General features: G+C 41.2%; 1 protein-coding gene across 5 annotated transcripts; it reads left to right on the forward strand.

The window, feature by feature from the left end:
- The first annotated feature begins 1,485 nt into the window (after nt 1-1,485).
- Nucleotides 1,486-26,102, forward strand: BEST3 (bestrophin 3). Of its 5 annotated transcripts, XM_008926509.4 has the most exons (10): nt 1,486-1,638; nt 5,304-5,473; nt 7,159-7,253; nt 7,813-8,046; nt 13,167-13,321; nt 14,021-14,098; nt 14,506-14,658; nt 17,969-18,049; nt 19,367-19,518; nt 21,857-26,102. In XM_008926509.4, the coding sequence occupies exons 2-10, from the start codon at nt 5,322-5,324 to the stop codon at nt 22,764-22,766; spliced, it is 2,010 nt and encodes a 669-aa protein (XP_008924757.1). In that variant the 5' UTR covers nt 1,486-1,638; nt 5,304-5,321; the 3' UTR covers nt 22,767-26,102. The 5 variants fall into 5 exon arrangements, with proteins under 5 accessions (XP_008924757.1, XP_017936071.1, XP_017936073.1 ...); XM_018080582.3 differs by lacking the exon at nt 14,506-14,658; XM_018080584.3 differs by lacking the exon at nt 5,304-5,473 and having other exon boundaries at nt 7,173-7,253.
- The last annotated feature ends 416 nt before the right edge of the window (nt 26,103-26,518 follow it).

The following is a 26,518-nucleotide window of genomic DNA, read 5'->3' on the forward strand; positions in this document are numbered from 1 at the left end:
ATCTCAGTTATAGAAAAAGGAATACTTCCTATAGAACCAGTAACAATTGAGCTACACAGCTGGAAACCTACTTTTATTTCTGCCTCTGAAAACACAGGAGCTCTAAATCTCATGTCTTCTGCAAAACAGCTCAGAGCCAGCAGAGCAATCTCAGCCACTCCAATCTGCAGGAAAACTGAAGAGCTTCCAGGAAAACCACCTGATCCCCACTGACACACAGAGCTGCTATTATTTACTGCTCAGTGAGACCAGCAAGTGATTATACTCAGTGAAGAAAAATGTTTTAGGTCTAAGTAATTATTTTACCAATGACCTTAAAATATCCCTGTTGTTAGTTTTCCTTGCAGAGGTCAGTCTCTGTAATAGGATCAGGCAGTATGTTTCTTCATGCCAAGTCACTGAATGCTAAAATGATTTGTCATCTTTTGCCACAGGCCATTGCCTGACACACACATGCCACAGTCTAATGTCTCGCCTGCTTTGACATCAAAGTGCCTTCCTTCGGCCATTACCAACAAGAAGAAAGGCAAACAATGGCAGAAACTTCTGTTCTTTCTGAGAGAGTTTTAATTAAATAAATGGTCTCAAATAGCTTAGTGGGACTAAGGCAGGGGGAAAAAACCTTTCATCATAAAATGTATTAAATCTATAAATCTTGCTTACTCTCTCCCCATGCAATTTTTTTTATTTACTTCACAGTCACATTATTTCATTCTCTGTAGAGATTTATGACAACATTATATGACATCTCCTGGGCTTTCACAGCCTATCATCTTTTACAGCTCACTCATAATGCCATGGGCCATAAAAGACAGATTTCATCTCATTTTACAAAGGGGAAGGGGGAAAGAAGTCCTATGCAGATCCTCCAGTTGCAGAAAGGTTTTCACATGCTGAAATATACCATTTTGAATTGGTTCACTGAGACTTTTGGTATCAGCAACTCCACCTGTTTTGAGGGATGGGTGATTTCTACAGCATACTCCAGAGTCCTGATTTCCCAATTCAAATCAACAAGGCAGCGATAGAGCAAAAGGTGTGCTCCAAGGTGGGATCAAGGTGTAGCTGGGGCTGCAAAAACTCTGGTTTGGTGGTGTTGTCTTCGGTCTTCCTATTTAGATGTAGTTGGTCAGTGCTATTCACTGATGTGTCTTCACAGAGCTGGTTTAGAGAGCCCATACTTTTCAAGAGAAGTCTCATAACAAAATGCTCCCTTCTTGTCCATCCCATTTTGAGGAAAATAAAATGCAAAAAACTGTATGTGCCAGCCAAACCATTGCAAAATTCTTTATTCAAATGAAAGAGGTCCTTCTGATGGCAAGTGGCGTTATAATTATAGACTAGAAAAAAGCAAGATCAGCAGCTGCTGCTGCTGCTGCTGCTTGCGTTTGTTCCCTCTGTAACTGACAGGACAGAGTACTTGGCAAAAACAGGCTTCCAGAAGTGGAAAGACATTTTAACCCCTGTTCTTGTCAGTCCACTTCTCCTGGGGCTCGGCAGTAGCAACCCCTTGCTTCAGGTTAAGGGAAGAGCAAGGTGACTATTGCAGATCTGAAGGGGACTTTGTTTGGGACGTCTGAGAAAGAGGAAGGGTCCAGGATTTACTTTCGGGCTTGGATTGCCGAATCAAGATAGCAGGTCAGTGGATATAGTGTGAGCTTAATATGTTTTTACAGTTGGCTTAATTCAAATCTCTCTCATTCACTTTCTCTCCTATGCCATGAACCAAGAAATAAGGTGATACAACGACAAGGAGTAGGTCTGTGTAGAGGCACTATTTATTTATACATTCTGTAATGTGCCTTTCATGGTCAGTTAGGGAACACTGATGGCTGTTATTTTTTACTGTGGTTTCTCTCTGAATCCTAATATATCCTGAAATTCTCAGCTAGACAAAAATCCCATTTACAGTTGAGTTCAATATTAATGGGGTGGGACACACTTATATTTTTAGGTGTTTATGGCTAAAGTCTTCTGATGATCTTAGCAAAAGTGGAGGAGTAATATATAACTCACATTTCAGCCTGTGGTTGAGAAAGGTTCAGAGAGGGAATAAACACTGAGCAAAAGGAAAAGCAACATCACAGATATGAGTCAAGGTGTCTACAGGCAGCAAATGGGCATAACTTGTACTATGTCCCCAAAACTCACAAATCCATACCAGCCTAGCCCTACATCTGCTAATGAAGTTAAAGGCAACACAATTAATAGGAACATTTTTCCTAACACCAGTGTCTGTGTTATCTAATGTGCTCTGTCCTTCAGCCCTGGCCGAAACAGTACTCGGGAAGGAATGTGCCAGGGGGCATCATTGTGCTTTGCTCTTCCGGTTCGTCTCAATTTTAGCTTTTTAATTTCCTGTGGCCATAAGTAATGCAATGTTGGAAGGACTCTCAGTCGACATGCTGCCCATGAACCAAGGGCTTGGGACCACCGTACAAGGGCCAGGCTCAGCTCAAGGCTTTACACCAAAACTTCCCATTGCATGGGGAGGCCATACCCAAGTGGTTGTAGTTGTTTCCAGACAACAGAATTCTCCAGAATTCTATCTTTCATAGTTTTGTACAGTCCAAAGCATTCTATAATCACCTCATCTGACCTAATGTATATTTTAGGACATTCAATTATATTATCCTGAAGTCCTTATATGAACCTAATGATAAATGTTAAATAAAGCATTTGCTTATCAGGAAACTAAAACACAGTGCAAAGGCAAAGCAGGGCAAGGAAAGCAAGGTATCAAAGCCTGACATTGCTCTTACAGTCCCACTTTTATTTGCCCCATTTCAGAGGCAGAAAGAAAAAGCAGGGGCATCCAGTGCCTCCAAAGTTAATAAGAAGAGTTTCTATTCAGAGCCAATGGCACTGAGTTAAGCGCTGAGAGAGATGGCTGGGGTGTGATTAAGTAAAATGTAGTTGCTTGAATCAAGCAGACAAATGGATAAAAGCCTCATTTCCCAGTCCAGTGCAGGGAGGAATATTCTTAATCCTGAATCCTATTATCATTAAAGCTCTGCATTTGTGGCCAAAACCCATCCACTAGGCCTTGCAAAACAGGATTTGCTTCAGTAGAGGAGGAGAACTCATTTTGTCCAGCTTAGCTACTGACCAGTTACTGGCAGTTCCAGTCACTGGGATACCTGGGAGGAGTTAATCCTTCCTGAACCCCATGCAGGGGTGCAGAAAATGAGAACTGTGTTTTTGACACTAATCACTGCCTTCCTGCAGAGCTGCAGATGCTGCGAGGGTGCTGCAAGCAATCTTGTTCCCTCCATGATGCACAACAGAAGAAGCCACACAAAAAGTTTAACAGATACCCAGATACTAGGGGAGACAAACAGAGCCCTCAGACCCACCCCTGTGTGTCTCAGCTCTGGGAATTCTTCTGTCCAACTATCTGCTCTCAGCTTAAAGATCCTAAACAACAGGGTGTCTATCCAGTCCTGTGTTCTGACATTTAGTTGCCCCATAGTTAGCAATTTGTGTTTTGCTTCATCCTGTATTTGTCTAACTTCATCGTCTCATCATGGCACTGTGTTACACTGAGGGTCTGGGTTCCTGCTGGGTTGTAAGCCCTCACATTATCAGACATCTTTTCAAAATCTAAGAACTCCCTACATGCAGTCAGTCCCACTGGAGATTTCCATTACAAATTGCATACTAGTGGGAAGATACACACTCACTAATTATATGGCTTGAACACGCACACTCCACAGCATCAATGGCCACGGCCTAAAGTCTCCTAGAGCGATACAAGGAAACTCAGTGTATTTTTAAGAGTATTTTTCTACCCTATTCCTCCCCTATAGCCCAGCCACAGATTTCTTTCATTGTTTATAAAGCCCCATTTCTGATGGAGGATGGACATTTTTTCCATTTTCTTAAGCGTTGAATCCTGACCACAGAATTTTTAGCAGACAGGACTGCATTTCTGCATTCCAGTCAGCCAGTTTGGCTCCTGAATTTAATTTCATGGAGTACAGCAATGACAAAAAAAAAATTTAAAGGTCTGTGTTAAAGCTCAGGGAAAGGAAAGCTATCATTTGGATGCTAAAGAGTAAAACCCATGTGTCTTAAAAAAAAACAACAACAAAAAGTAATCTCCAATCCCAGACTGGTGAACCTCAAGTAGCCATTCTGCAGAAGAAAAGAGACAGCCTGTCAGTAGTACAAGGCTTATGGTGTCTTTCCCCTGCTGATTCCCTTGGCAGCTAAAAGAAAAAGTGGCGCTTTTACTGCTGAATTTTAATGGCATACTTTATGCTCTGCATCAGAGACAGAACCAAGTTGCATAAAATACTACCAAGTCATCTATTAACTAGGGGTTCAGATTTTTTTTCCCAAATATAAATGTCCTACAGTGGCATCAAGAAAATATAGACAAGAATCATATTTGTGAAACACAGTAACTATCTGGAGGTGCTCGTCTTAGTTACTCCCTTTTTACATGCTGTATAAAACTTCTTTCGCCCACATTTCGAGTTGGGATTTTTTTGTAAGCACATCAAAATTTCTGTGACATCTCCCTATACTGGGTAAGCAAGTAACAAACCCAGCACAAAGTATTTTACCTGTGTACTTTCAGTAGTACTTTAATTATACTGTGTTGTACCCTGCCTACCTGAGCAACCCTATGGCCTGTTTTACATGGCCATGCAATGCTGAAATATTGATGAATAAGTCTGGTAAGTCAAGGTGAGAAATAACAGAGTTGTCCAGCTGATCTCAGCTGCTGTCGTAACTGGTAATGAAAGAGGCAGTCTCCAAATCTCATTTGTTTTTTAGATTATTATAATTACCAAGCCAGCTAAAAATACTGGCTGGGGAGGAAGGTGCATTTGTGTAATTTAGCTTTATTTCTCTTACCAAGAAACTGAGAAGTTTTGAAAAAAATTTCAAGCAAATTTCCTTGCTATACTTTACTCGTAGCAGACTGGAGAAACCGAGAGTAACCAGAGACTTCAGAGGTGTAACATGTCTCTGCCGTTGCCACCCAGGAAAGTGGCCACATTCAGTGCTAACTATTGAGTTTGGGTGGTCTTTGAGGTAAAGCTCAAATACAGCCTTGCATCAGTCAATCTGCAGGGACAGACTCAATAGGGCTTGTAACTACAAGATTTTTATTTCTCTCTCTCTTTATATATATATATATGAATACACACGCCATGTATTTATGTACACATACTTTTATATATTTATATGTGCATGTATGTCTATGTATCTATCTATACAAGGGTGCATTCAGGCTAGGATATGCTGTCTAAAATGTTGTTGGTTTCCTGCTTCTCTTCTACTGTTTCTAGGCACAGCCTGCCAAGACGATGACAGTCACTTATTCCAGCAAAGTAGCAAATGCCACTTTCTTTGGATTTCACAGATTACTCCTAAGGTGGAAAGGCAGCATCTACAAATTGCTGTACAGAGAATTTATTGTTTTTGCTACTCTTTACACAGCGATAAGTGTATTATACAGGTACACTCTTTCCAATTCACATCTCATTAAATGTTATACTGCAGTTTCACACTTCCTAGTGTTAGGCTGATGAGTGATGGGGGGAGGTTACTACATAATTATTATCTTTTCCTTGGACTTTTTCTAATGTGCTTTCATTTCCATGTTTAGTTTACTGTTCCAGATAAAGTATGTAGAGTGTAAATTCTATCATATTCAGTTGATTGTATTTTCAGCCCAGCACTGAGCAACTATCCTACTGAAGTTACGCTAAATAAACACTCATAGCTAGCCTGGGTTATACAGCCTTTGTTGTTCTGATATTGAGCTGGAGGAGGTGAGTGTACCTCCCTGCTTTAGATGATCAGTTATTCTCCTTGCAGAACTCTTCAGCTAGTCAGTAGTAATTTCTTTAACAACCCCAAGAGGTAATAAGTTGAGAGTCAGGTTATATAGCCAGGAAAAGAAAAGTTTTGCTTAAAGCTAGAAAGGCATGCAAACCTTATTTTTAGGCTTGCAGAGAACCAAGGAAAACTGCATGGAAACCAGATATGGTTATTATCTGTGTGTCATCCAGCACTTGGGAGGATCAGTTAGAAGAGTTGCTTCTTCCACCAAGGTGTGAATTAAACAGCTATATGACAGATGGAATGCATCAATTAGTACAGTGAAACTTTTAATTGATGAAGTACACTACACAGAAGTATCAAAATCATGATTCAGTTCTTACCACGATCCGTAATTATACCTGTCTACTTTTTATGTGAAGCAAGGAGAAAATGAGCTTCAGTTTGTCATTAATCAGTAATTTTCCAAAATGTTCAGGAATCTATACCTGTAAACTCAGAAAGAAAATTACAGTATTAATATGTAAGGAAACAACAGAGTCTCACATTCATTTAAATTAATCTAGTTATACTGAAATGTCAGGCAATTGAAGACCATGGTAAATACACCATGGGAAGCTTTCTATATGTGCTCCAGCTTTTATTGCACAATTGTAAACAAATCACATCAAATATTTGTTATATGTTTCTTTTCTATGAAATCAAAGAATAACTGTAATAATATTCATCTATAAAATTTTAAAATAAGTTTATATTTAAGCTTGTATTTTGTACATATCTTTTCCCATGGGCAGCAGTTGACATGGTCCACTCAGTTTGCTATAATTTGGTGAATATTTTCCTCACTGCAAAATAAATACAGTTGTTGTATTTTTAATCTTATGGAAAAGAAAAATTTCAAAGGAGTCAGAGTAAAAAACTGCTGCAACAACATGACATTTTCAAATAGGAGCAATTAGAGATTGGTAAACTTTTGCAATTCAAGCAGACCTGAGTATTATCATTAAGTACCCCTCTGAAAAATGAGAGCAAACTCTACTTGCAGACTTACAGCTTACTATCATCTTTGGTCAGTATGAGACAGCAAACTGATTCTCCCCAGGAATGTTGATTCTAATTAGTAGTGCCAATCAACTTAGTAATAAGAAAACTGCAAAGAGCAGGGAATAATACTGTCTTCTCCTCCAGCTTCTTTAATACATGCCAAAAGTGTTCAGCATGTTACCTTTAAGAATTCACTTGAAGACATTAGCCAAGGTTGCTCCCCCTTGCACATACCTAATTATTTATACATATTTGCACTTTGTAGCTAGTGCCAGAATATTATGCAAGGACAAATACATTTTATTTTTGCTGCAGATTTTTTCTTACAGGTAGCCAAAAACGGTTCTTTGAAAAATTATCAATTTACTGTGACAAATATGCTGAACAAATCCCGGTAACTTTTGTGCTTGGTAAGTACCGGTTACATGTGAAATTATTCTCCAATACTGTCTCTGTTCATGCATTTTGTGAATGTCCATGCATGGAAGCATTTCAGAGCTGAGGGGCATGTGGGATGTTAGAGGCTCACAATAAATCATCAGCTTCCAACAGGTCTCCTTAAATTCAAGTTGCTTTTGTCACATCAACACTTATGCTTACGTTCTTAACATACCAACAAAAAAAGTTTCCATATACGTGTGTATATATATATATGTATATATATTGCCAAATAACACTGATAAGTTATGCCTGATCTTTCAAGGCACTAAATCCACTTAAGTTTCACTACGGAAGAGGAAATTTGGAGGTTCATAGGTCTGAGATACTCAGCTGGAATGTGCCATTAAGTTGCAGTGTCTATTAAATAATTAGCACTGATTGCATTCTGGGCTTTGACATGACTTACTGCGTTTATTCTGGGAAATGTAGCAGCTTAGTGTTATGAATAATACACTGCAAACTAAATCAAAGTAACCGAAGCAGAAATCCTGATAGGCACTGGACTTTTTTTTTTCTTCTAACCCCCAGGTTTCTACGTTACTTTGGTGGTGAATCGCTGGTGGAACCAGTTTGTGAACTTGCCATGGCCAGATCGTCTGATGTTCCTCATCTCTAGCTGTGTCCAGGGCAGAGATGAATATGGGCGCTTGTTAAGGAGGACTCTCATGCGTTATGTGAATTTAACGTCTCTGCTGATCTTTCGCTCTGTGAGCACAGCCGTGTACAAGAGGTTCCCCACCATGGACCATGTGGTAGGAGCAGGTATCAGTCCTGCTCACAAAATTGCTTTCCTTTTCCTCGGGGGGGGGGAGGGAGGGCTAAGGGAGGGAAGGAGTCAGACATTTTTATTTTCCTCTGTGGCCTCATGTGTGCCCCATACTAACCCATGTCAAAGCAGTCACCTTTTTGTTAGTGATTTAAATGACAGGACCTTAAGCATGCATCTTTAATACTCCTAAAGTCTTCATTTAGCAACACTATAGAAATCAAATGAGTCTAAGACTCTTATGTGAATCTTTTTTCAGACACAGTGGAGGCAATAGGTCTGCCCCAAATACTCAGGCATATGGAACAGGTATAACGTTCTCTAAAGCATGAAAAATAACAAAGCTGCAATATAGTATGATGCAGTAGGAGTGGTAACTGTACCTCAATGTCTAGGATACAACTTTTTCTCATGTAAGCACTTCACAAGTACAGCTTTATCTCAATTTATTTTAAGTAGACTGCATTTTAAGGAGATTGCACATTTTAAGTGTTGTAATTTACTTAAAAAAACCCTCAGCCCCAAGGGTTTTTTCTTTAAATTTAAAACCTTACCTCAGTTTTTCAGCAATAAGTGTCCTAAGTATAAGCATGTCTTCATTTTCTGTGTTTTGATAACACAGTGAGTGTGATGATGGAGAAGGGAGTTCAGTCATGTAACACTTCACTTGTCTATGAAGGACTGACCACTGACTATTTAAAGGCAAGGTGTGACACTGTGCCTTCTGACTGGCATAGTCAGAGGTAGAACACCAGTGCAAACATGTGGGGATCTGTTTCAAATAGGGGAAGTCATATATTTTTTACTGAATGTCTTTCATTTCTTAAATTTATTCCTCTGGCAGAGATTAATAAGCAAAGTTGCAGCACATTAAAATATGCAGTGTATATATACGTACGCGCATTTCAAATACGCATGAGAACCCTTGGATATTAAAAAAAAAGTCCAGGCAGGATGCACCAATCTTACTGGGAAAAAAATAATTTATTTTGAATTCATTGGATTTTGAAGCTCTTTTCCTTGTGCTCTGCAACAACAGTGTTTACCTGAGCCTGTGAGAGATCAAGGGAGCTTCTGTCGCTCTCCCCAGCAACCTGCTTCTACTACGCACTGGAAAATTACAGAATTTCCAGGCAGTTAATCCAGCTCTGCCTCCCTATTGCTAAAGACAATCTGTTCCAAAAGAGACAGAATGTCACAGTGTTGGACGAAAATTGTAGACTGGAAAACAAGCTTTGGTTGTTGAGTTTTTTTAACAGTGGAAAATATTTCACTATAAACTGTATATCTAAGTATTGGTAGTGGAGTCAGCTCTGGATTTCAGTCCTCTTTCTGTACGTTTTAATGCATATTGTGATGCAGAATTTTTATTGATGCAATATCGAGCACTTCAGGGTATATTTTGCTCCTATTAACATCCAGTGATTTAGACAATAATCTGCAATCATCCCCTCCCTAGCTCCCTGTGGCATTACATATCAGATTGCATGGGAGGGAGGCATTTAATATGAATGTGAGCAGCAGAATGTGATACTTACAGCACAGTCATCATTGAAACAACTTGTGACGATTTTGCATTTTGCTGTCAAACTGCGAACTGCCACAGCATAACTATTGCTACACATTTCTCTTTTCGGTAAATGAACTGCTTAAATTCATAGATTTTAAATCTGAGAACAGTATCACGATAATGTAGTTTGACTCATCTATAACACAAGACACAAAAACTTACTAACAGCATCCTTTATCATGTTGCAGTTTCTGACTAAGCTGTAATATCTTCTAGGAATAAAACCAGCCCAGATTTAAAATTCAGCTGGATATACTGGAGTCTACAGTGCATGCTAGGTGAACAGACATTCAGTGAATTTGCTGTTGAAGAGGGCAATTTTATTCTCAGTCTGAACTTACACAGTCATCTATTCACTGGATTTTGTAATGGGTTTGGGTTCTTCTTTTTTTTTTATTAGATGAAAACACCATTTTCCTCTCAGTAGTGCATAAAGGCTTGAATAGCACTCAGTAGCTTCACTAGATATGGTCTCTCTCTATAGGATATGGACTTCAGTGCTGGACCTTCCTCCTGACTCGTTTTTATATTCTAACATTTTCTGTGGAACTGTAGGCAGTAGATGCAGGCAGATTCATGATACTGTGATGCTGAGTGCTGCAGCACGTATACCATAAGTGTCAAATGCCTAGCAGCAGTCCTGAGCTAGCACTTCTGTTGGCTGCAAGGTGCAAGGGGGAAGCTGGATGCTCAAGATCACAAGTCTTAAAAAACAGAGAAAAGAGTGAGCCACTGGTCAGAGAGCCACCAAAAACAGCTGATAGGAAATGCTGAAGAGAAACATGAGGTGTGAGCTCAACAGCACCAATACCTAAAGATGGCTGAAGTCTGCAGTCTCAAATCCTCCACTGGAAGGAAGCATCTAGATTAACCCTTCCCTACATAACACAGAAGCAGAAAATGTAACTTTTATCTACTTGCTCATTGTTCCTTCTTCTGTAACTGCCAGTATTCAGAATATTTGATATAGGTACCCTGAACCAGTCTTATCTCAAACCGCTCAGTTTTGTGAGGAAAACTGAATACTCTTCTAATCACTTGAGGAAGAGCGTGAGTGATTTTTTTTTTTCCAGCCAGGTTTGTGTTCTCATCAATAATTATCCCATAAGATCTCTTTGGTTGGCATTGTTCACATTAGTGCCCTTTGATTCTTTATTGATTGCACCCCATGTCAATCTTCTCATACTTCCACAAGGATTCAGTGCCCTGTCATTCCTTAGATCATCCTTTTCAAGATCTTGGCACAATATTTGACAAATATTTCTGGTTTTCTGGAGCTGCTCCAGCCTTCCATTGCCTGTCAAATCCAGTGTTCTTTAGAGAGTTTCTCAGTTAATTCTTTAAATACTCCTAAAAACAAATAGTATGACCACATTTAGAAGCCATGTAATTTTAATAACTGAGGTTTGATATCCTCCCCTGTATTTGATGGAATATGAAGTGTTTCTTTACCACTGCAGTAACAGCAAGTGGTTCAGAGCTGCATGTTGTCTGTATTGCCGTCACCTTCACCAGTATTTTCTGCAATAGGAATACTAGGTCTAATGTCAAATTGAACTTTATCGTTAAGAGAACTAGACTTTGTTGAGCTTTCCTGAACAAAAGGTGCCCAGTTTCAGTGGAAAGCTGAACTGATCCTTTGAAACGAGCTTTGCCATTCTTTGTGACACCCCTCAGGCTGTGTCCTTCCAGATAATGACTTCCCAGAGCCTCCAAGTGACTTGCATCCAGTGTTTACTCCAGACTGTTATCCCGTCTGTCTGTTTGAGCCTGACAGAAACATCTTTTCCTGTCCTGTAATGATCAGGCTGGCCAGATAGAAATGGAAGGTAGCCTGAAAGACTGAATTTTAGGAGTCACAAGTCATGACTAGCAGGTCAATTTGTCTGGTTGCCTGATTATTTCTGTACAGTTGATTATGAGAACTGGCTACAAACTGCCCAGAGACCTTTTAAAAGCTTTATCTTATTCTGCTCTCAAATTCCAGGATACTGCAGGAGTACTGTCTTGCTGCTGAACATTTCCTCTATCACAGAATATTCTGTCCTGTCCTTGCCTTCCTTCTCAGTAGTTGCAGTATTTCAAATCTCCTGTGTTAACTTGTTGCAACTGCACAACAGTGACATCTTCCTCAACAACAGAATGTTTAAGAAGGTCACCGTGTTTAGCAAATCTTCTTTATCCTTATTCACATTTTTATATGACACAACTAAGTTTCTGTATATTTATTTTTTTGCTGCCTCATCTATCTTTAGCAATGTTAGCAACCATGGACATCTTCTCACTTACTAGCTGGAGTCTACTCTCAATTCCCTTATTGAATTTTCAGCATTCAAACTTGTAACTGACTAGCTGAGCCACTTATTTTGGGGCTGTCATGGTACTAACTTTGTCCCATTTCAGGGCTAATGTCAACACAGCAAAAGAAGCTTTATCCCTCCCCCCCCCCCGTTAGATGACACACACCTGAGCAAAAATTAAGATCCTCTGAACCTGAAGATTGCTCCAATCCCAGAAAATCCAGGATTTGGACAAAGGAAAATGGGAATTTTCTGAAGTTGCTTTTGTCCAAGGCTAGGTGAAAGGAGGACAACAGAGCAGAGCTTTCTGCTCCAATGGGGTAGAGGTGTTGCTCCAAAGCCCAGCTGCTCCCTTGCCAAGTCCCAGGCAGCAATTGGCTCTGATGCAGGGTTTGTCACACACAGCCCTGGCTCCCCTGATATCTGACCATGGACTTGCTTGCAGTAAGGAAAAGAAGGATTTCACAAGGCAGGGGAACTCTTCAGGAAATGTAATACCTTCCCAGCACCCGAGCAAGGCAAATTGCCAGGCAGAGAGCAGCTTCAGCCTGCAGCCCCACAGCATGTCACCTGGCCCAGTGTCCCATTAGCAGCGGGATTTCTGTTCATGATTCCCCCTCCATCTCTTTGCATGCCTTCATAAGCCCAAAGAAAACATGAAACAATCTGGCAGGGAAGTATTTCGCTAGCAGAAGGTACACTCTCTTGAGCTCTGTTTCATGAATGCACTTGTATCCTCTGTTGCTTGCTCACTGCTTTGCAAATTTACCAAAAAATTATCAGAATCAGAAGGTCATGTAACTGCCCTTACAACATATGTTGAGATGCTGCTGAAAGCTGTCGTTGCTGAAAAGTGATAGTTTTTTGACTGATATATCCTGTTCCTTATTTTTCTGAAAGCAGAATATGAATCTAGAGAGTAATTTGTACAATTCTTAACATTGTATGTATCTACAATATGTCAGCAGTCAGATATGAGAACACAGTAATAGCAAATTGTTGCCTATATTGGTAACGAAGAATTTTGCATAGGTAGTTAATGCAAAAATACATTGTTTCAAGCAAGATCTATCTTGGCAAAAAAAAAAAGCTAAAAAAAAAGGAGTAGGCTACTAGTTAGAATTATAAATTGTGTTTAGAAGAGTTCTATGCAAATATCACATGAACAGATTCAAACATATTCAAAATTTATAGTATCAGTAGCACTGAAAGCACAGAATAAATTGACTTTTTTTTTGGTAAACAGGTTTTATGACAAGATATGAAAGAAAACTTTTTGATGAACTTAAGTCTCCCCACCTGAAATACTGGGTACCATTTGTGTGGTTTGGAAATTTGGCATCAAAGGCACGGAAAGAGGGAAGAATTCGAGACAGTGTAGATCTGCAGACACTGATGAATGTAAGTAGAAAAAGTAAATCTACAGAAAACTAATCTGAAATTGCTATGTGGTAGCTTTTCACTTAAATAATTGATTTTATTTAATGTGCACAGATCTCCTGTGTCATCTAAATTATCTTACTCTGGATTTATCCCACTTTTGATTGTGTACCAATGTACACTCAAACACACACAGCAGCAGTCTGCTGGGATTCTTTTTATATGACTAAGAAGGTATTAAAAGAAGCAATAAATTGATGAATAAAATATTATTGTAACACCACTGTAAGTTCATACTTGTTCCGTTGCTGAGAATATGAGAAATGAGAATAATGTAGCATTTTGAAGATTTTAATATCAGTTACAGGGAAGATAATCTCCCTGAATATTTCATTAAGTGGTAAAACATCCTTTTTATGATATAATATATTCTCTTTCATGTATCACTAGGCTGGGGATAAGATAGAAACAGAAGATAGTTTGTGAAGAAATACATAATATACTAAGCATTCCAACTCCATAAACCAAGTGAATATTCAAAAGGAGTGCTGGATATAGTTATGGTATCAATTTATATATGCTAGACTTCCATATCTCCCTGTCCTTTTTATATGTGCAAAAATGAACGGTCACAAAATATTTATAATTCATAATGGTACCCCATGCAATTTTATTTTGTTGGAGTTTGTTGGGTTTTGTTTGTTTGTTTTTCCCCTTTAGGAGATGAATAAATACCGGTCTTGGTGTAGTCTTTTGTTTGGTTATGATTGGGTTGGAATTCCACTGGTCTATACCCAGGTACTGAGCTATTTTCCTTTAGTAAATTCGAAACACGATTTCCAGAAAGGGGAGGTTGGTACAAAACATCCATAGTCTCAACCAGAGTCTCTGAGCTGTGGAGCACTGGTACACTCCTGCGGGACCGTGGAGGCCTTGCTAACTATGTAAGTCATATTTAATGCAGAGATGTTTTGAAGATCTTGCATAGTTTGGAAGAGGGGAGGGAAGCACTGAAATGTTTCTGTGTTTCCTGGGTGTTCTTCCTGGCCATAATTATACCTGTGGCCTTTCTATTTGCAATACCTTCCTACAGATTCATAAATTACATGGCAAAAGGCAGTCACAGGCCTTTGAGTATGTGTTGCTTTGTGCATAAGATTGTATTATTCCAATGTATTATTTCAATGAAGTTTTGTTCTTTGCAGGTTGTTACTCTCGCAGTCTATACTTTTTTCTTTGCCTGCCTGATAGGGCGCCAATTTTTGGATACTGACCAAGGGTATCAGGGCCATGACTTAGATATTTACATTCCAATCTTCACACTGTTACAGTTCTTCTTCTACGCAGGATGGCTCAAGGTAAACCAGCTTTCTGGAAAGGTGATGGGGGAACCCTCTCTATGGGGCTCGTCAAGGTGTCAGATCTCTGACACACTGTAAAATCACCAGAGATTACTGGAGTTACACCAAAGCTGAATTCAGCCCTAAGTGTTCTGTGGTCATATAGACACATCACGCAATACATCTTTAATTCCACCTGATTGTACGGTAAGAAATGGTCATGAACCTGAAAGAGCCCATTTGAGTAGCACCAATGCAGCCACAACACCGCAAGGGAATATTACCCAAAAAAATCAGGTCTCAGGACCTGGCCTATAAAACAACAGATGAAAGATAAAAAAAAAAACCTTTCTCCCACTCCACTGTTCAGTGGGGAAATACTGCTCCAGACCTGGTGTTGGCTGAAAGGGACTGAATCATAATTTCTTCTTATAATCAAAGCCAGCCTCTAGTATTGGCTGTTAACCTCATCAGATGCAGGCAATTAAAGGTCTCCAGTTCCAGGGGGCTATGAAAGAATGCCAGCCAATATTGGCTACAACTCCACTACATAAAAACATTCATTAAAAACATTTATAGAAGGAATTGGCTGCTGCCCATCAGCCCATTAACGACTGCTAGGTTAACATATCACAATCAGTCCTATAGCTGAGTAATTAAACCAGGTATCTCAAGGTGATTCTCTCCTCTGCAGTAGACTAACTGGAAAAAAGTTTCAAATAAAAATCAAATTGGTACATAAGGGTCTGTGCACATTAATATTTCCTTTTGTGTTTATTTATCATGGCTGGAAACTTAGAGGAATCTTCTCACTTTTCTGTCAGAGGAAACTTCTGACTTTCCTGTTAGAATACACATTGCACAAAATTTGCCAGTTTTAGAGACCCTTCCCCCAGCCAGCTCCAAACAGTAGAGTAGGGAAGACAGCATACCAAGCTGGCAGGTTGTGAGGGAGGCTGCAGGGCAAGCTACTCTAATCCTGTGTCATAGGAAATCAGGGGGAAAAAGGGGGTTGCTGCATAGGAACCATCCCAGATAGGAGCAGCAGAGAGAGGAAGGGAGGCTAGTGCACTGAGGGTAGCAATTTCCCCTGGAGAAAAGTGAGGGTTTATCTCTAGGCAATGTCTTCCAGGGTTTTACTAGTGGGTCACATAACTAAGCTGTTCCTCTTGACTGCCCTTCTGGTGCTCTTGAGGGGCAATGGTTTCCCCTTCACCAGCACCGAAGGATGTTAGTAGCACCTCTTCCAGTTAGGCTCAGGGCTTGCAGCCAACTCCCAGCTACAGCAGGTATGAGATGCCATTGTAACTGAAAAATCTTCTGCATAAGGAAATGGAAAGGAGGAGAAGAAGTTTTAAAAAGCTAATTTGATATCAGCAGTGTTCCCTCAGACCGGAGGTTCATCCAAACCTTCAGTGCCCCGAGTCAGGATATTTCTGTCTTGGTTACAGTCGGTTTCCTGCTGAGTGTGTTGGCCTTTGGCTGCCAGGCAGCAAAAAGGGCCCTGAGATATTGACTTCCAGTAATTTGGCAATTCCTCAGAAATAATGGCTAAACTGAGCTCATTCCTTGGCCTCAAGCCTGGCCTGTTATACCCACAGTACAGGGCCAAAGTTTCCCATCAGGTGAGACACTTCTAAATCTCCATTTTCATTACAGGCATAGATGGACTGTCCAAATACAGAGTTTAGTTGACCAGCACTACATTCCTTTCTGGAAAATAAATCCGTGTCTCACATTCCAGGATCAGGTCAGCCAAGCAAAAGGTCACCAGTGCTGTTCCTTCTGTCCCTGTGCTGCTCACTTTTTTAAGCTCATGTGATAGGTTTTTTGAGTGGTGATCTCTGCTTCACACAAAGCTGATCCAGAGCCACAGCACAGACTGTGTTCTGGCTCCTTCCTGTTGCAACACTTTCATAGCTATACCCAGAACTTAATAACATAGGCCCAGTCAACGAGTATGAGCAGAGGTGCCCCCGTCTTTCTTCATTCCTCCTTACATGTGTTTTCATAGGTTTAGTGTACTCAGTAGGTCCTTTGTTATCTGCCAGCACTGGCCTGGGAATTGGTGGCCTGGAAGAGTCAGCTTACCCATGGGCACAACCTAGAGACACGTAGGAAAAATACCTAGGGAGCAACTACCTTACTGTTATATGTTATTTAGAGCATAGCTGTTCATAGTGAGGTTAATGAGCAGGACTGTTTAATCATGCAGCTTCTTTGCCCATATGCACATTAAATCAATGATTGATTGCTGCTTCTGGTCCTGGTGACCACTAGGAAGGTTTGGAAGGGTCATCAAGAATGTGATTGGCTTCAAAAGCAGGACTTAGAAAGATAAACAGAAGGAGAAAAGCATGGAAAGGAGAGGATATTTAACCTCAGCGTACCAAGGAAGTAAGAAATAGAGAAGCAGACTGCATTTCCTAAAACCTTTTTTTTTTTAATTTTCCTGTTTCATCCTTTTTTTTCCTCCCTCAGCAGCTATGCGCTTTCTCCCCGCTATGTACTTTGGTGATCATGGGGATGAAGAGGCAGTCTCTGGTTGTTTTTCTACTGGATGAGGACAGCCAGAGAGGGTTCTCTTCCCAGACTCATTCCCAGAATAAGGTGCCTCATCACCAAGGTGCCTGAGCTCACTGTTTGCTTATGTCCTCCACAGGATGGGCTTCTGCCCTGCAGTTTCAATCTCTTCAGGTAGAGAAACCCAAGCCAGAAGGCTAAATTAAAGAACAGACTCTGATTCTGTCTCTTGGATTTGGCTAGCATGATGCATGGAGTCTGTTTGAGTCAAGGTTTTTGTGGGCTGCTTTTCCTGAAAAGCTGTGGAAGGGTGCCATTAGGATTAACCCTGATAAAGAAGCAGGGTCTGAGGGCTGAGCTGGAGAGCCAAGCTCTACTCCATCCAGCAAACTCCAGCTGCGAGGCTTGGGAATACTGACCCAATGGGCTGGTAGACTACCATAGATAATAGTGCAGTAACAGAGCCCCTAGCTGCTAAACCATTTATTTAAATGAGCCAAAGACAACAGTAAGAAAAGGTAATGACTGTCTTATGTGACAATTACCATGGGCCAGATATGTCTCAATTCCCAGTAGGCCAGCACCAACAATCACGACTGACAGCACCAGCAAGGCAGAGAGTTATGAATCTATAGGGAAAGCGAGCTCTTCCTTTGCTAGGCTGGCAAAACCATCAAACGGGAAATCGAGCTATGATTGCAAGTGACAGGTAGGGAGAGAGAGAAAAATCCAATCTTACTTTCTCTGCAGCAGTAGTCCTGACATGGCATTCCAACCTCTCTTCACTGTCTCATTTTCTTTTCAGGTTGCTGAACAGCTTATTAATCCATTTGGAGAAGATGATGATGATTTTGAAACTAATTGGTGCATCGATAGAAATTTACAGGTTGCTGTTGTTATTTCTACTTCCCACTTTACTGTATGATAGGTTATCATTACATTTAATCCTATTTCTTAAATTGAGGTACAAATTAGGGCACCAAATGTCAGCAAAACAAATTCTTTCCCTGAAGGTTGTGATCCCCAGAGTTTGTTTCAGCAAGATAATTCATCTTGATTTTGGCATTTGGTGTTTATGATGCCTGACGAAACATGCAAATGGGTGATCTCAAATTATAAGATCACTTTATGCCTGGAAAAACATGTAATGTAGGTCAATCCTGCAAAATCCAAAAGCTGTTCCCACACAGATAAGAACACATTTTGCTAATCTGAATGTCTTGAGATTAAAATATTGCATGTGAACCTTCCTTTAAAAAAAAAGGCAGTGAAAATGCTAAAAAGACCAAGCAGGGCCCTGAACTAATAAGCAGGACCAGTACCATTCATCTTTTGATGCTGCCACCCACAGCAGCATCTGTGGTTGCCACAGAAGCCAGTGTCTTTATTGGCAGGAGTTGTGTGATGACCAGAGTACACATTTATTGCAGATACCCCCAATTCCCAAACAGCCCTGGCTGTTGTGCCATGAAGGAGCTCAGAGACACGAGAAGGCACCTGCTGCTCCCCTTGCATGGAGCCAAGCACAGGGCTGGGTGAGCTGCTGTGGGACTCCACTTTGGCTGAGGACCACTGAGACAGCAAAGCAGAGCCCAGGAGTTAGAGGGAGTAAGGGCAGGCCAAGCAAACCACCATATTAACCAAAGTAAGCAATGCAGATGTGCACAAGAGTGGGAAAGGACTTCATACTACCAAAGATGCTCTCTGGCATAGCACTACTTCAGGGTACTCATGCTAGAGTGCCTTACAGCCTCTTGTATAAAATATATCAGAAGGTCCTAGAACAGGATGGTCACATATTTGGTTCTGAATGTCTTAAAATGGGGATGAAGCTTATCAGAAAGATTCTTGACCTCCAGACATTTTAAGGAGCACAGCTAATACTTGACACAAACTTTTCATAACACATGGAGGATCACATTTAACTACATCACGCGTATGGAAAGGACTGCAATCTGACATAAATATCTCTGCAGTACAGAAGACTCAAGTTACAATAAAATTTACACTTTTGTGAATATAGGTGGATATAGGGGGTTTATTTTATAATATTGAGTCTCTTCCTAATGCCCAGGCCATCACACAGAGCTTATGTTAAAGGGTTTCTGAAAGAAATGTTGACCCAGGGAATATAAAGCAGATTATTTCATATACTGTACTATGCTGAAAGTGACATAATTTATATAAAAAAAAAAAATCTAAGGTCTCACTTCTGGCGGTGGATGAGATGCACATGAACTTGCCAAGGATGGAGAAAGATATTTACTGGAATGATTCCTCTGCTCGGCCTCCCTACACAAAAGCAGCTGCTGATTACTGTATTCCTTCATTTCTTGGATCGACTATTGAAATGGGGTGAGTGGTACTAAGGTCCTTAATGCCATCAGAAAGATCACCACCTCTACAGCCCACGCTGATTGACGGATAGTCAGCACAGGCTGTGACGATACTGCAAGCAGGGGAGATGGAAATGGAAAGTGATATTAGGAGGGAGTGGACAGGCTGGTGTTGGTGGGATGACGTCTCCAGTGGTCCATGTGAACTTACAAATCGTGTACACGTAGCTAAATCGTAGAATTAGTAAATAGAGCATGTTGCAGGGAGAGTTTATTGACAGTCTCTGAGCACTGGATGGCACCTGAAGACAGTGACTGACTTTTCTTAATAATATTTTCTTTACTACAGCTGCTTCATACACCCCCAATTAGCAAAATAGCTATTCCTTTGCTTATTTAGTTAGCAAATGACAGCTAGAAGCAGTCCAGATTTTTGTGAAGATCAACAAAAAATCGTCTTAAATGTTGTATGACTTTTCACTGACCAATAATCTGGGCATGCAAGTTGGAGCGGTCAGATTTTGTGAAGGGATGAAGAGGATTTATTTGCAGAGATCAACGTAAGAACCATTGTTACAAAGGATATAGGATTGCCCCCTGTTGTTGGGATCTATTTGAGCAATTAGTGATAGGCCAGTTGGTTTAGAAGCTGTTACTTTAAATAATTGTGACACACTGTAATATAGACAGGTCAGTAAGTGTAAATCCTATCATGACTGAACAAATACCAGGCAAGTAGATGTTCTTATCTGCAAATCTTTTCTAAAACTTTGCAGTAGCCATTTTGTTAACTTTAAAAATTATCTCAAGATGTTTACAATTTTCCCATCATTTCCCGCCTTTATCAAAATAAATGGTGCTTAATTTTTTTGTTTCATTTGGCCTCAGAATTGCTGGTTTCTCAGTTTTACTTCTCTTATTTTTTCATTTTGCATGCATTCTACTACAAAGGACAATGAGTTTATATGAGTTCCTCTTATTACAATCAACCTCTTCAGAATTATTTACTTCTGGAAAAACTATAAAATGCCAAAGAGTAAAGTAAAGAACAACATTTAAAAAGTAAAGAAGAAAAACTTATAGAATATAATTTATTTTACTGCAATTGCTAGGGGGGAAAGGTTGCAAAAAAGAAACATTAAATCTGCAAACAATCTTTTTAATAAGAAGGACTTCTCACAAAATATGAAGGAAGGAGTGAATAAAAAATAGATCCCTGTTAGCCCTGTGAAATGCAAACAGCTCTGATGTGTTCACTTTTTATTATTTTCTCATCTGAACTGTTTCTCTGTTTATATCTCTAAAAATAATGAGTAGTTCTTATGCAGACTTCAAAAACAAGTTCCAAGGATTCATCCAAGTCCAAAGCAAATATACAAAACTTGAGCCCAAATCCAAAGCCTTCTTCATTCACCTCAAGTAGACATCTGGAACAGGTTGCCCAAAGAGGTAGTAGATGTCCCATTCCTGGAAACATTCAAGGTCAGGTTGGATGGGGCACTGAGCAAGCTGATCTAGTTGAAGTTGTCCCTGTTCATTGCAGGGAGGTTGGATTAGATGGCCTCTAAAAGTCCCTTCCAACACAAACTATTCTATGATCTTCACAAATGCTGGATGAAATTCCTCTGTCCCTCCAGGGTAGTGTTGCCTTGCTGTGCTCCTTACCTTATATTAGGCCCAAGCCTCTTTGCCATTCTTGCCCTTAGGACTGATAACTAGGACAGTTTGGCTTGTCTTCTGGGGTACACTGAGTCAGTAATGTGTACTGAATTGACTGGCAGGTGCAGCAACAGTTGTTCTCATGAACCACCAAGGCTGTACAGGAGAAGAGCACCAGGTACAGGTGAGACATTCAGACACATTATCATGCCCCAGAAGTGAGATTTGGCCATCTGAGTAATTCCAACATTTTTTGAAATTGTTGCACTCTGCTTCCAGCAGCAGCTTTTTCATTGCGTTTAGTTTTGACCAAAGGATTCTCCTGAAAAAAACTACAGCATCAAGTAGGACTTCTTTCTCCCCTTTCTCTCACTCTAAGCACAAGCGTAACCATGTGGAGCTGCCTCAAAGGGCTGCAGCCCAAATATGAAATGGTGCCAGATGCTTGGCTGAATGCTCTCCCAGCCTGATCCTCAGGAGAAGAGGCACCTGGATGTTGAGAGCTCTCTGTGTGATCTGGCTGGTTCAAAGGCACAGGCACTATTTTCTGGCACTCTCATCCTTTTCACGCTCTTTCTTACAGACACACTAGGGCCTTGGTTCCTATGTCTTCCTGCTGAGACAGCAGGATATATGTGCATAAAGACCTAATACTTCCTATACATAAGTGACACCTACTACCTGGCTTTATTTGGCAGGCTGGCTGATACCGAATTCCTCTATGGGGAAGAGTGGCCCTGGGAAGAGGAGAAACACCGAAGACAGTATTCAGTGCTAAGAAGAGTCAAGAGATTTCTCAGCGTCCACGAAGGTCCTTCATACCCCACTCACCGGCGCTACAGTCGGCAGACAAGTGAGAATTCGGTGTTTTTCCCAGCAGATGAAAAGGGGCACATCAGACAGCTGCAGGAAATGCACAAAAGAGGGAGGCACTCTGCCTCGAGCTTCAAGAAGAAACATGAAGGAGTTGACAGAAGTAACAGACTTCATAATAGCCGAGATCTAGGACCCATAACTGAAACCTCAAGGAATGAGGCACAGTTTGGTGACAGTGACACCTCATCTGAGACAAACAAGCCAATTCCTGAGGTCATCATCTCTGAAGCCGAGGAAAATGCACTTGACATGCTGGACAAAGCAGATCTGCCAACAGAGCGCTCTGCAAGCATGCCGGAAGAGAAATTCCAAAGGATCCTAGGCAAGGCAAATGTGACTCTTCTGAACCAACCTTTTTTCCCTCTGGAAATGACTACATACATCCCAAGCTCAGAGGCGCATCAGTCACTTCCTAGTTTGATAGGAGAGCCCAAACATGAGCCCTATGGTAGTAACATTGCTGGTCTTATAACAGATCATGAGAGAAACCTTCAGCGATGGAGTTTACCAAGCTTCCACAGTCCTAGTACAGCACCCAGTACAGCTGACAGTGCACCACCTTTAGCAGATTCCAGGACAACTTCACAACAAAATACCTTCAGTGATGGAAACAATGTTACTTCTGCTGCTGCACCAGAGATGTTTGAGATGCAGCACTTATGGGAAAACATGGACAGTAAAGAAACAGCCATAGTAGAATTTTCTAATGAGGAAAGTGAAAGAAAACTTTGACCGTGCTTCCTCTGGGTTTGACTGAACTTCTTGTCTTCTCTTGAACGTAGTTCTCATACAGATTTGCTGAAAGTGCAGAAGGGCAGACTTGATGCTCAAACAAGTCCTGAGCAAGATCCAACAGAGGATTTGAGACCTAAATAAGAGGCATTGTGGTGACATACTTTAAGCCACTTGGTCGTTAGCTTGAAACCCGTGACCTTGTGGGGAAAACATTTACCAGGAGAACTGGGAGCCCCAGGGGTGGATGCAAACCATCAGTGCACAGAACAGCAAGCTGTGTAGGCTCAACTAGAGGAAACACTAAGGTTATCAGAAGAGTGGAGATGGTTCTGTCCACTTTGGATCCACACTGAACACTGCTGCTTTTGTCCACTCCATCAGGTTCAAGTCCATGACATCCTTGTAAGACCCATGAAGACTTTTGTTTTCTATTTGAGTGGCTCAAAGGCGAGGTGTGGGCTCAATTCCCTCCTCAGCTTGGAGAGATTCAGCCCACCATCTCTTACTGCCTGGAGGAACACTTGAAAAATCAGGCTCCTCATTTGTGTAAGACAATAGCCTGCCCCGCTCTTGCTGAAGCTATGCCACTGGAAAAATAAAAGGATTAAATGCTTAAGTTCATTAAGAAAAATGGAAGAGGTAAAATAGGTCATGGGAAGTCTCAGTCTTGGTCTTTGCTCCCTGGAGCACGTATGTGGCATACCCAGTGGCTGGTTATTGTAAAATGAGGCTCCCAGGTGGCCTCTCTCATGATGACAGGGCTGTGGCACTCTCTCAAGAGGTGGTGGAGCTGCAGGGGCAACTGAGCTTAGAGCTCCAGTCTTGTGGAGATCTTCAGCTGGAAGTGCACAGGTTGCAATCATCCCAGGCAGACAACAAAATGGCCCAGGACTAGTAGCAAAATTGCTTTCCACTTCCCTCTCCTGCCCCCTTCCCATGCTTCCAGACACACCACACACATTCTCCATTAATCCAAATCTGCGCCAGCATTAGGTGGCTCCTGCTGCTCCAGGGGTGGCCAAGCCACCTCCCTAAACCTCCTGGTAGTGACCTGGCCTTTCAGCTGTCACTCCTGCAACATGTCTCAAAGCAGGCTAGGAAAGCAGCAGCACCTCCTTGCTTTTAGCTCTTTATCCACATTTATAAAAACACAGTCCAGAGCATGTCACCAGCATTCTCCCATGAGTAAGTATCTAAGTAGATGGTCTCTCTGGAAAAGGGGGACACCAGATAGCTCAAGGGATGGAAAGAACAGAGAGAAGGGGAGACACAGAAAATTATGGGTCTGCAACAGCCAGCAAAAGCAGTATGGACTGTACAGACAGCAAGTCCACCCAGCTCTCTTGCCCAGAAGGTTGCACTTCAGACAATAAACCAGGACGTCTGCCAGGGTAACTGTAGCCTCAGTGGCTTCGGTGAGTCCTTAGGACTCCCTGAAGCTGGGAAGGAACTCCTGCTTCTCTGAATCACAGCTTAGGTGAGGAGCCCTTCCAGCAGGCTATCACATAGAGCAGGACTCTGCTATCTCATCTGGGTAGTCTTTGAACAAAAATCGACTACCCTTCTGCAGCAAGCCAGCGTTCCGTTCTCAACCTCCCACTTCTACTTCTTCCAGCATTATTTCAGTCTGGGAATTGGATCCTGCTAGTGTGCATTAGGCAGAGTATGAGCAGAGCCACCCTTTCAAATCCTTCAAAGACACTTGAAAAAGCACATGTATCCTGATCAGTTTAGGAAGCAGAGGACACTTGGCCCAAGGAAGAGCTGTTTAAACTCATATTATGTGAATTCTAGGTATGCAGAAAAGCCAAGCACAGTTTTCCCAGGCACCTTTGGAGGCACTTCTTCACACCATGAGATGAGGTGACACTGGTGTCTGACAGTAGCTTAGTGCAGTTTAATCACACTTTGGAGTGAGGCGTTCTGGTGCAACCTCACCCTTGCCACTACACAAGTCCTCAGGCAAATCAAGTTACTATGTTCAGATTTGGCCAACAAAATGAGGAACTCTGTAAAGTGAAATTATGTTGAAATAAACAGCATCTTAGCCTAGCAGTCCAATTTTCTGAACGGCCCTTCTAGGCAATACTCAGCTCTGGAAGCATTGCCTCTTTCCTCCTGATTCCCTGTTTCTTCTTGTAGCTGAAGCCATACTTTTCTATTCAGTATTTTCTCAGTTTAATTACATCTGCAACTGTCAAGGAACTTCATTTACCAATGAGGTTGACTTCAACAAATGGTAAATTTGAAGTATAAACAATACATTTTAAGGATACCCAGACAGCTCCAGCAGCACAGCTAGAAACAAAGTAACTGCTGCTCTCCTCTGTAGCACTTTGTTCAGGTCAGGAAAGCAATACAAGTTTCTGGGAAGTTTGGCCATACACAGTTTGGCTGTGCATGTATAGGAAGGCTTTTCAGCAGCTGCGAAGAAAGTCTGGCCCATTATCAAGCTTTCTCCTTACAGTACATAAGGTTGAGGAACAGTGCTTCCCACTGTAAGGGAATTTAAACCAAAAATCAGAGATGACTGTCAAGTGTCCACAACGAATCTGCACTGAGAGTCCAGTCCCATCACACCTCCTCACTAATTCTTCACACAGCTTCCACCAGGTTTTAAGGTGTTGGAGGAAAGTGCTCTTCCTCCTCAACCCAGATATCTGCATGTTTCATCCCAGCACTGCTAAGCATGAAAGAGCCTTCCCAGCTTCTCATCATCCAGCTCTGCTCATCTCCCATCATCTTCTCAGCCTGGTCACTGCCTAGGATGCACACTGCTGCTTTCAACCAGGACATTATACATTTCATTATACATCAGCAATGGTTTTACTGCCTCTCCCACTCACTCTGCCAGCACCCCCTGTTTTCATTCTTTGATGGAGGCTCAGAGTAGCCCCACAGCAGCCATTAGACAGACAAAAGCTTCAGACCTACAGATGCGACTACTAGACATGTAGACGTGTGTTAAATTAGGAATGACAGCTCTGAAGTCACACAGCACAATCTGCAATAAGCAACTAGCATTTCACACAGTGGACCAGCTCCAAGTTAGCTATAATATTGTGCTCATTGCTTGTAAAGAAGCTAATGCCAGGATGAGTTACCAGAAAAATTTCTTCTCATTTAGTCTGTTATCTCACTTTTGCAAACATCTGTGGACTCTGATTTGTACTACATTATCTTTTGGGATTATGTGCTCTCTTTTTTTGGTAAACTATTTGCCTTAGCATGGTAAATGGATTCTTTTAGCAGACCCAACAATCTACAGTTCACATTCACAGGTATAAGCAATGTTGAATTACTGCATGAATAAAGGCACTTTGAGAAATACCATCATCTTGATTGTACTGAACTCTCAAGAAGCATTTCTGACAAAGGTTTGACCTACCATGCAAGTCAACTTGATGTCTACCAGGAACAATCACACAGATTACAAAAGTTGGCAAAGCTAGAAAAGGAGAGAATAGGGCCAGGTTAGGTCAGAGCAGCAGCTTGCTCCTATCAAATGGTGCTAATCTCGAGCAGGATCAGATATATCAGAACAAAGAGAGGGCCAGTCCCTCTGCATGATGCCTGATTTTCCACCTATTTCTAGGTTGTGTTCACACTCCACACTGAAATTCATAGAGCCAAGACGTCAGTGCTGGGACTGATTGGTTGCAGAGACATGTCCCAACAACCTTAAAACCTTTGCCATAAATAACAGATTTCTGACTGCAAGCTCATGTTTGAGGAATATATAAGTATTT

This window comes from Manacus vitellinus, unplaced genomic scaffold, assembly GCF_001715985.3.
Source record: "Manacus vitellinus isolate BGI_N305 unplaced genomic scaffold, ASM171598v3 scaffold_5_pilon, whole genome shotgun sequence".
Taxonomy (NCBI): Eukaryota; Metazoa; Chordata; class Aves; order Passeriformes; family Pipridae; genus Manacus; species Manacus vitellinus.

Coding starts and splice junctions, on each gene's coding strand:
- BEST3 (XM_008926509.4), top strand. CDS start 5,322: ATGACAGTCACTTATTCCAGCAAAGTAGCAAATGCCACTTTCTTTGGA. Junction 5,474..7,158: donor GCGATAAGTGTATTATACAG/GTACACTCTTTC, acceptor TTTTTGCTGCAG/ATTTTTTCTTACAGGTAGCC. Junction 19,519..21,856: donor GGATCGACTATTGAAATGGG/GTGAGTGGTACT, acceptor TTTATTTGGCAG/GCTGGCTGATACCGAATTCC.